This window comes from Lepidochelys kempii, chromosome 9 (genome assembly GCF_965140285.1).
Source record: "Lepidochelys kempii isolate rLepKem1 chromosome 9, rLepKem1.hap1, whole genome shotgun sequence".
Lineage (NCBI taxonomy): Eukaryota > Metazoa > Chordata > Testudines > Cheloniidae > Lepidochelys > Lepidochelys kempii.
This window is the reverse complement of record NC_136388.1, coordinates 89,617,441-89,628,449: the sequence shown is the minus strand read 5'-3', so window position 1 is coordinate 89,628,449 and position 11,009 is coordinate 89,617,441. Positions and strand designations below refer to the sequence as shown.

General features: G+C 40.9%; 1 protein-coding gene across 7 annotated transcripts in view; it reads right to left on the bottom strand.

The window, feature by feature from the left end:
* Nucleotides 1–1,416: 1,416 nt before the first annotated feature.
* SEPTIN6 (septin 6) overlaps nt 1,417–11,009 on the bottom strand; it is a 42,638-nt gene continuing 33,045 nt past the window's right edge. For 4 of the 7 annotated variants that reach the window (XM_073361329.2, XM_073361334.2, XM_073361330.2 and 1 more), the window contains one exon: nt 2,617–4,295. In XM_073361329.2, coding sequence (XP_073217430.1) covers nt 4,271–4,295 — 25 coding nt within the window. In that variant the 3' untranslated portion in view covers nt 2,617–4,270. The other 3 variants (XM_073361333.2, XM_073361332.2, XM_073361331.2) reach the window with 3 other exon arrangements.

Below are 11,009 nucleotides of genomic sequence, written 5' to 3'. Positions count from 1 at the left end.
TGTCAGCTGACTCAGGGTCGGAGGGCTCAGAGTGTGGGGCTATAAAACTGCAGTGCGGATGTCTGGGCTCGGGGTGCAGCCTGGGCTCTGGGACCCCACGAGAATATGCCAAAATTGTAGCGCATTGAATGCAATTCTGCTCCAACTGTATCTAAAGCCACCTCTTAAGCAACCAGTTTGTTAGGCCCTTGAGAAGAGGCCCTTAGAGATCTCACTGTACTTTTAGTCTGCAGTTCAGAGAGCTCACCTACCGTTTCATAACTTTGACAGAAACAGTCTTCCCTCAACCAACTGAGTATCTCCTAGTTTAAACTGGAATTTTTTCCCATTTGAGAGTACTGCTTTAGTTAGCTGTATATAAAAGCAGACAAATATAAACTGTGTTATAAAGATGAAATACACAGTAAGTACATGACAGGTTGTTCTGGACACTTTAAATACAGTATTTCATTGTGTTCTGGATACTTTAAATACAATATTTCATTGCTCATTTTGGGCAACGGTTCTATCAATTTGAGGTTTCACACAAACCCAAACAAACATTTTTAAGGTTCAGACCAGTCTAGTTTAATCAGCCACCCTCACAGTGCAAAAAGCAAACATCCCATAAAAGGCAAAGAGCAAACTAAATATTTACATTTTCAGTTTTAATAATCTGCAGTGTTAGTAACACACAAGGAAATGTTACTAGCCTGACACTGCCTTCTGAAAAAAGTCAGCTAAACAATTCTTTATCTTAAAGTGCAACGGGCTAAGAGAAAATCCATGTTGAATTTATAGAGCTTTCATCCACCGTACATTTTGGACTCTAAGGTAGTTGCATCTGAAGAAGTGGTTTTTTACTCACGAAAGTTTATGCCCCAATAAATCTGTTAGTGTTTAAGGTGCCACAGGATTCCTTGTTTTTGTGGATACAGACTAACACGGCTACCCCCTGATACTTAAGATAGTTCTGTATTTTCACCTGCACTTAAAATATCTCAGGCTCTGATCTCCTAAACTAAGCAGACACAGACCTGGGAAAGAATCATATGCAAGATCTCCAAGACAACCCAGAGTGTGCTGCAGGAAGTGGTGCTGGCAATTTAGTGGGGGGCACTTTCCATCAAGTCAGGACTGCTCTAAAGCTTCAGCACAGAGTTAAGGGTGTTGTCTAGAGATGAAGTACTTGGGATGAAATGTAAAAATCACACAACCTCCCCTGCATCACCAATACCCCCTCCCCCCAGCCTCTCAATGTGTTTTCCATTAAAAAACCTGTGATACTTCTGACAAACTTGTTAATCCCAGTATCCTGGCTACAATGCAAAGTGGCTCATCTACTGAGCTGCATACATTTCCTTCGAAGAGAAAACATGACTGGCGGATTGTTTGATTTAAGGGAGTCCCACAACACAAACAACAGCAGGACACGGCTGGGTTTTTGCATTTTTTTTAATTGAAAATTTACATTAAAGTTAGAAAGGTATCACGCTTAACAGTGCTGGTTCTTTAATGTTTGTCATGTAAATATAGAGATGCAGTGCAGTTATTCACACTTCCATTTGTAAAAAGGAAACAAAAAATAAAGGAGAGAGACAGCAGAATACAGTTTGGAGAAACATGCAGTGAATGTTCCAAGAGAGAACGAGACAAGCAAAAAGTTCTACGACAGGCATCAAATGCATTTTAAGGACACTGCACTCTACTCACATGGTATTTGGACAGAGCATTACCAGCCACTGACAGCTCCGCCCCTCCCATCTCAATAACACTAAGTGCAAGATCATTCTCTAACTAAAGCGCACAGGGGGAGGTCACACTATTTGGAGTGTTTTACACAATAAATGATTTCACGTTAAAAAAAATCTCACTCAACCTGTGGTCAATCAGGTGATGCAGTTTAATAATGTGGTGGAGGCACCAAATGACAGTAATGAATAAGAAAACATTTCGTTTTGCTTTACTTCCTTGTTAAAATTAAGTATTTTGTGGCTGTCAATGTGGCAAATCACCCCTTGTTTGTATCTCCTTCATCAAACGCAACAATTTACAGAACAAACCAATGAACTCACATACTGAAAACACCCTGTCAGGCTTCAACAGATCCTTAGGGGAGTCCATGACCTTTCTATTAGGCCAAATTAGAGGAAAAAACATGGTTGTAACCTAACGTTTTGAAAATTTCACTACTCATTAATCTAATCATCACATTTCTGTTGCTCCTCCAAGTTTTTTGTACATGATCAACTTTCCCCAATATTGTGCGGTCTTGTCACACAAAATACAAGACACTTCAATTTTAAATACCATGCATGTCAGAAAAGAGCTTCTTTCCAAGACACTAACACTGAAGATTTGTTTCCCCCCAGACATTATAGGATCCCTAAACTCTTCTACAAGTGGCAGTCTTCTCCCTCAGACACTGTGCAGCTGGCGAAGACAGACTTAAAAAAAGCTACAGAAAGAGAGAAAAACAGGAGATTATCAAAAAGGAGAAGGACATTCAAAAAAGCAAGAAATAGAAACTCAACATGAAAACAATAGAAGAGAGATGGGCACATGCATCATTTCTAGGCAATTATGGATCCCGCAGGGGCTGCTCAAAGTGCTTGAAGAAAACCAGACAAGTTAAAACTTGTTTAAAAAATACTTTTAATAGCATTGTAAAAAAAGTCAAATGATCTAAAACAACCAGCAATGCAGCAAGTGAAAGCAAGATGAAAAGCCCCTTTCAGCTAATCCCTGGAACCCCTGACAAAGTGAAACTGACCGATTTTGGAAAACATGCTTACATTCCACATAGCTGAAAGAAGCAAAAGCTTAAAATATTTCAACTTCTTAAAAAAGAAACCAATGCTTTTTTGGGGGAAAAAATTGTCTTTACAGTGAAACAGGATACCTGAGACAATATAAATAAATTGCAATACAGAGTTTTAATAGTCCCGATTTCTAAAACGAGGCCACACCTTAGTTTCAGTTATGGATTACTGCACGAGGTTAACTGACCACTTGAGTGACTATATGGATAGAAAGGGGACTAAATACACACACCACTCTAATACTTTAAACTCAACTCCCCCTTAACATCAATGCACATCACAGAGAACAGATTATATGCCAGCCTTAGAATGATACTATTTGGAACACCTTGTATCAGCGTATGCTTAACTAATTCAGAATGTAGGACTATGTACAGCCCCAGAGCCAGGAGTTTGCCAGAAGATTTGGGGCAGTGTGTGTCCCAAAAGATTTTCCCTGAATATAAAAATCATGATATCCAGTAGAAACAATGAAAAGTTTACCTGAGTGGTATCTATCAATGTCGATCAGTACTTAATTTGAAGATGAGCATGTGCAGACAACTGATTAATCTTCTGTTAACAGCAAAACTGTCACACATTGAAGTTACCAGCTACCATTTAACCAGAAGGGTATTTGGGTGGGAAGGGGGGGAGGGGCGGTGTAGGAGGGAGTTTTGTTTCAAACTTTGTAAGATGTGCACACTTCAGATCCTTCTAGGTAAAATTATCTCTCGGCGTATAACTCTGCATTGAAAGATCATTTTACACCCAGAATGACAATGTAAGTGTGCTTATCTTACACAGAGTTTTAAGAAGTTTAAATGTGTTATAAAAGGCGATATTTGCCAACACAGACCCTGATCCTGCAATGGGATCTGTGCCTGCAGACCCCGCAACCAGGCAGAGCCCAGCACACACAGATCCGACTGCAGGATCAGAGCCAGTAGGAATTTCAAATGAGTATTAAAATGTCCATTTTCAGGCAATGTGACTTGGGAAATCAATCAAATGAGAAAGAATTAATCTTTTACAGCTATTATACAAAGCATCCAAGATACAAGGGAAGTTCTTAACCTCTCAGTCATACCATAATCAAACCTAGGTGCTGTTGTCTTCTTAAACTCACCAATAAATATATTTTAATCTGTACTGTTATTTTGACAGCACAAAAAAGAAGCACAGAACTCATTTTCACATCCCTTAATATTGGGGGGGGGGGGGGAAATCCATTAAATGTAGAAGAAAAAATTAGAGATTTAAAGTTACAATGTCCAAAAACCTCATTACTGACTTACGTTACATGTTTTAATAAAAGCAATAATCATCAGAACACAGTAAAGACAGATTCATGATGAAGATACCTAAGAGAGCAGTTTTGCATAGGAACGCCAGGACTGAAATATTATGAGAAGCTGTCAGTTTATATTAGAACCCCCAATTTAACAAGTAAATGAAGGTCCATTCCAGCCCATTGTATTCAGGGATTACTATTCAGTACAGAGCCATGGATTACTGTAAAAGAAGGGCAAAAAAATGTAATGTTAACCAGAATTCACTGTCTGAGGAAGACTATTTTAAACATTTCCCCATCAAGAAACATACAAGACACTTACATGCAGACTGTGGTAAGATGTATATTTAGTGATCGAAGTGTACCTGGCCATGGGGTGAAATACTGGCCCCACTGAAGTCAGTGGCAAGAGTCCCACTCTTTCCGTGCAAATCTCGCATTAAAAAAATCTTTTGCTGAATAGAAAACTTAAGCAACTTGGCAGCATCTGCTTAGGAACGCACATGCTGAACTTTTCTAGGCAATACTTTGTATATTAAAAATAAAAAAAATTGACAGGTCCTGAAGAACAAGTCACATGGAAACATTGCAACATATCTTTCTTCATAAACACCAGCTTGTTCTAGCAAGTCAATATGGGCCCTAGCCATCAACGTTCCCTGAGTTTGGATCCAGAGTTTGTTTCAACCCATCGTAGTGATAGGGCAATAAAATTAAGAGGGCAGCCTAGATCAGATCTGAATCTCCCAGACAGGGGGGCAAGGGAGATGTTTGGATCTGGCATTTTGGTTCTGTCCACCATTGGGAAAGGGAAGAAATCACAGGGATTTTGCTGCAAAGATTGGATCCTGATTTGAGTTTTCCCAAAGTTTGGGCGGAAGGTTGTTCCATCCTCTGGGTTTTGGCTCAGGCCCATCCCTGCTAGCATGGCAAGTTTTGTAACAGTCACTTAAATTACTCAAATTAAACAATAGCACATCTAAATAATGATGGGATTAGATGTTTATACATGAAATGAAAACAAAAAGAGAAAAGCCTCAATCTATAGGCAGCCACATTTCACCAAAATGCATGACTACAGCATTCACAGGCAATCTGTGATAAGGCTCAGGAGTCATGGCACTAAATGCAACCAACAAGCAGCCGTGCTCTCTTACCATGCAGCCGTGAAACAAACATGAGAGAGAAATAATCATAACAATTTAGGACAGAGAACATTAGTTCTGAAAGCGTTTGGCAAACGTGCTACTGATCCAGGGAACAGATAGCAGCGTTTAGCATCTCGTCAGTTCCACACAGGTTATTGCTGGGTTCTTCACCAAAAAGACAGCCAAGGATGCAGACTCTTTTGCTTTTTTAAGAGTGATGAGAAGAGGAAGGGAGTGGGGGGGTAAAGGTGGGCAAACAGTCACAGTGGCGTAACTGCATGTTAACTGAATGTGGGAGCATTCGGTTCTGGTGCGAAGGGAAAGGTTCTACAGGAAACCCGAACTGAAAATGAAAGAAAAAGGCAGATTAATGTTTTTATGGATTTAAAAATAAAAATCAATATGGTTCCTAACATACAAAACAAATGAAAATGTTGCTACGTGTTAATAAAGTTTAATTTGACTGATTACAAGACATGCTTTTCACACAGGCACACAAAGCAGTGGGATAAACCAGGCTTCTATTTAAAACAATCCTTTTGGATCTCTGCAGATTGCAGGATCTATCATCTGTGGATCATTTATACCCTTGCAAAACAGTGACACCCTGGAGTACTGTAGGGATCAGTAAGTATTGCGAGTATTTTTTGAATTGCTGAAAAAGTACCAGATATACATATTAAGCTCAGTAAGGACAAATATCCATTCAAAAGGCACTGTCTTGCAATTGTGTATTTTGAACAAAAGCACTTTATTGGATTCAGAGCCCAGCGCACAACAGCATCCAGTTACAAGGACTGCCAAAAGTAATCCAAAACCAACAAGAATCAGTAATGTTCACTCCAATTGCATTTTAGCACTGAAGCTTTGTACTCTGCACGAGAATGAACATAGCTGTTCTTTGAGCTTATTTTTCATGTTCAGATCCTGAAAAGCAAAGAATTGTTCTTTTCTTTGTTCTACACTTCTCATCAGCAGCAAGAACACTCATCTGGTCAGACAGCTCGAGAGATTTCTTTGGTTTATTTCAATCAGTATAGGACACTTCTGGAGATCTTACCATTAAGTGGAGCTTGGTAAACGTGTTAACTTCAATTCAAATGCCTCACTTACAATCAAACACTTACTTCCTATTCTAATTTGGATTGTTTCCTCCCTCTCTGAATAAAACTAGAACTGGCTTTTACTTCCCTGTTTAAGAACAGACTGTGGGTTTGTTAATAGCTAGATCCTAAAGAGAGAACTTCTTTTAACTAGATTATAGTAAGTGTGTGTGTGATGGTCCAAATGGATATGATTCCGATTCTCTTTATAAAAGGTGGGTAAATATGACTTTAAGAGCATGTTCTTACGGCAGTGCATGCAGCCTCTATTAATGTTGACAGGGCTGATGCCCCACCATCTATTTATTTAGTAGGAAATTGAAAAACTCACATATACACTTATTCATTCCAGCTCTAAGAAAAGTAATAGACAGCTGTAATCATCAGTTTATTCTTCATCCATCCCATAGAGATGTGGGTGGCTTTCCCTGTCTCCTTCAGCCAGACGAGTGCATTTCTCAAAAGTTATTATATAAATTATCCTCCCCTTTACAACACAGACCCTGAATGCTGACTGCAAGTTACATTTACCCTGTTTGGCGTTGGAGGACATAGCTCCTCATGTAGACAATGAAGTTTCCCTAACGCTATGCAGCCCACAACATTTCCATGCTATGAATGTGGCAAGAATAGTCGTTAGAGGCAGAAGAGACCCATGATCCAATGATATTGCAGTCAAGACAAACCTACCTATACAGGGTGAATAGTTTTGCAAGGCTGGTTAAAATTCCTTGAGGACTAATGTACTGACCCATTTAAGGAAGAAGCATTTTTGTAGCCTCTCTGCAGGACCAATCTCTTCCATAAGGCTGCAGCAACTACCTTAATCCTGAGTGCGCATGGCATGGCCCAGAGAGGCATGTGTCAGTGCATATTTACAGGGGATGGTTTTAGAAGATTGACTGTATCTGGGGTGCTAATCTTTTTTGCCAAAAATCCCATGTTTAATATTGAAGACTATTGGCACCTCTTGCTCGATATACAAAGCATAAATAATGTTTCTGATCTCTCAATCTGACTTATGGAAACCTGCAGCCTGTGATCCTGGATCGCTTTAGATAATCAACCTGAATTGGATTTTGTCTTATTTGACAATAGCTGATTTAAAAAATAAATCAGTGCTTTGTGATTATATGGTGCCTAGAGGTGAATGGAGGCTCAGAGAAGTTCATTGACTTGCCCCAAGTAACAGGTAAACCAGTGGTAGAATCAAGAATAAAAGTTTTGAAACCAAGTCTTGCGCTCTAACCACGAGAATACTACACCCTAGATCAGAAGTGGGCAAACTGCAGCCCGCAGGCCACATCCGGCCCGCAGGACCGTCCTGCCTGGCCCTTGAGCTCCCGGCCGGGGAGGCTAGCCCCCAGCCCCTCCCCAGTGTCTCCCCTCCCCTGCAGCCTCAGCTCACCGTGCCACCAGCGCTCTAAGTGGCGGGGCTGTGAGTTCCTGCCAGGCAGCGCAGTGGCGTGGCTGGCTCCGGCCGGGCAGTGTGGCTGCCAATCCTGGTGCTCTGAGCAGCATGTTAAGGGGGCAGGGAGGTTGGATAAGGGGCAGGGAATCCCGGGGGGCAGTCAGGGGACAGGGAGCAGTTGGATAGGTGTGGGAGTCCCGGGGAGCCTGTCAGGGGGTGCGGGTGTGGATAGGGGTTGGGGCAGTCAGGGGACAAGAAGCGATGGGTGGGGGGAGGGGGGGATTGGATGGGTCGGAGGTTCTGGGGGGTGCAGTTGGGGGGCGGGAAGTGGGAGGGGGCCAGGCTGTTTGGGGAGGCACAGCCTTCCCTACCTGGCCCTCCATACCATTTCAGAACCCCAATGTGGCCCTCAGGGCAAAACGTTTGCCCACTCCATCCTAGATTAAAACAAAGCCAATTTTCAACAGCTAGCTTGATTCTATTATCACCTTATGCATTTCTATAGCAACTGTTACCATAGTATCTGAGAGGCCTACAAGCTTAAAGAATATACTTTATCTCTACAGGGCTAAAAGAAAAGAACACAACTTTTAAATTAGTGACACGAGCTAAATGGCTGTGAAGTTCAAAAGGAAATGTCCTGTCTTTTAGTATTACAAATCAAAACAGTTCTATAGGAATAACCATGCACATTACTTTGCAGCATCTTCAAAGAACACACACACACACTTCACCTATGCATTGTAATTTTGTATCAGTGTATGCATAACAACAGACTGGTAATACATCCACAGCGGGGCAAGGAGGTGAGAAAATTTACTGGCTTTAGGTTTGTTTTTTTGTTGTTTTTAAGAACTGTAATTCACCCCACTGCAAGGTCTATTTTAGTTAATAAAGCTTACCAGGACAATGTACCTCATGCACCATGCAGCAAACAGCAGTTAACTGTAAAACAGCACACAAGTAAGAACTACTGATGATGGAATGACAATAAAAAAAGAAATCAAGTCATGAATTAGCGCAATTAATGAAGTTTGAACTAAACAAAGAAGTGAGACGTGCTGGGAAAGAGAAGGGCTAGTTTATGTTCACCCACTATGAAATGAAAGAGTTAAAGTACTGTGTATATAATCCATGGCTTGTTATAGAGATTTCCGATCTAAAATACTGTAACGGAACATATAGGACAATATCAACTGTAATATTTAGGTAGACAGCAAAGCACAATATCACATTTTAAAGACAGCTATTGTATTTGCGAGCAGAGAACCCTCTTAATCACTCTGATCCCTATGTTGGCTTCAGTGCTCAATATCAACTCTTGATGGTGGTTTTCTGGGCCCCTAAACTTTTCACTGAAGATCATACTAGCCCATTTTGGCCTAATCAAGCTGAATTCTACAAACGATACATGGGGGGAAGAGGGTGTCTGAACTCAGGTACACAGAGCACGCTTGGGTGCTTCTGGAGCTGTTTATACTGTAGAGACACATCATGTCATGGAATAAAAATCTCTCTTCCTATACAGCTCTGGCAAGATCAATCTTAGGGCAAAAGATCTTCAATCCACAGAGCAGATCACTGTTCCTGTTTGGCAAGTAACATTTCTATGGATGTCAGTGAGCTCTAAATGTGGAACATGTGCAGAACATGCAGCAAGGTGCGATTCAGGTTGGAGGACAGACTTTTGCCCTCTAGATCACTGAATTCAGTCCTGGTCACCTCAGTAACAAAGCTGTTGAGGAACTGAAGGGAACTCAAAACAGAGATAAAAATGACTAGCAGGCTGAAGGAACCAACATATGAGGAAAGGACAGAAAAGCTAATTAGTCAGTAGCCACAGCTTTGCAAGATTTGTGCAGCCCAGAGAAATACTGAGACTGTAGCAGATTAGAAGAACTTAGATGAAACCTAAAATAGCATTTTAAATGCTGCACCTGATTCTTAACTGCTGAACTAGTGAGGAAACAGCTACAAAAAATAAAATCCAAACAAAAAGGGGCCATCCTGTTCTGACAAGAATTTTCATCAGGCTCCTCAGGCATCTCCCGTACTCTTCATATTAACAGGACTAATTGGTTTATTTAGGACTAGCTGACTGCATGCAAGATTTACTCTGCATTTGCACAGGTGGTCTAGACAGGTGTCAATCATGGAAACTATAAAAATGTATCACATCAGTTATACGCACAATGCTACTAGTACACACACAAGATGGCAATGAAACTCTGTTTCAGGTAATGTACCATCACAGAGAAACGATAACTGCCCACTTCCAGGTGGAATGACAGGCTGTTTAAGTAAGCATGACTATGTTGCTCTCTAGTGGTTGCAGACTAAAGGTTATGGACTCAAATTCTACACTCTGTTACACTAGTTTTCCCACCAAAGTAATACCACTGAAATCCTCTTTTCACTCTTAATCTCTTCACCTAGTTTGAGTCACACACCAGGTTCTTACATTTTCCCATGAGAAAATATTACTTGGCTTATGTTGTTATGAAGCAGCTGGAATTCATTAAGTAACAACTACTAGTCCTAGGATCTGCATGTATGTATCTAAGGTGATTAGCTTCAATGGAAAATGTCCACAATGTAACCAGGAGCTATAGGAAGAGCTCAGACAAGGGAAAAACTCAGCTCTCTCTTCGCTTACATCAGGGATACTCAGACCTCAGGAGCTAAATTAGCGATCAACATTACGCAAAAGAGCCACAGTTGTGTGAATTCATTGTTTCATTTACCATCTATTATTCTACCAGTAAAATGACTGACCAAGTCGTCTACAATTGGTTGACAACACAGTAAAAGCACCCTGATTAAGTTATTAACCAGAGTGGTTAATTATTAAATCACACAGTGTGTTAATATCATGTGCTGCAAAGAGCCACAGGAGACACATTCAAGAGCCATTTGCGGCTCCCCAGCCTCAGTCTGAGTATCACTGACTTAAATAAACAGGTTAATGGGAGAAGAAAAGCTCCTCTGTTCATCTTTTGATACATCCACTGCTCAAACCCTGCTCTAGATGCATGGTACCTCCAAGTGGCTACAGGGCTCTCCTTGCTTTTATACTTAACTATGGCAAACTGAGCTCCGTCTGAGAACCATCATCTTGCACCTCTCTAGACTACATGAGATCATTCCCCATCATGTTACTCACATGTTGTCCACAGGACAACATGGAAGGTCCCTGAACAAGCATCACATCAGGTTGGGTTTTTTTGAATGACATGGCATAGACAGAGGGAAAGACGGCTGAATCCTAGCCCC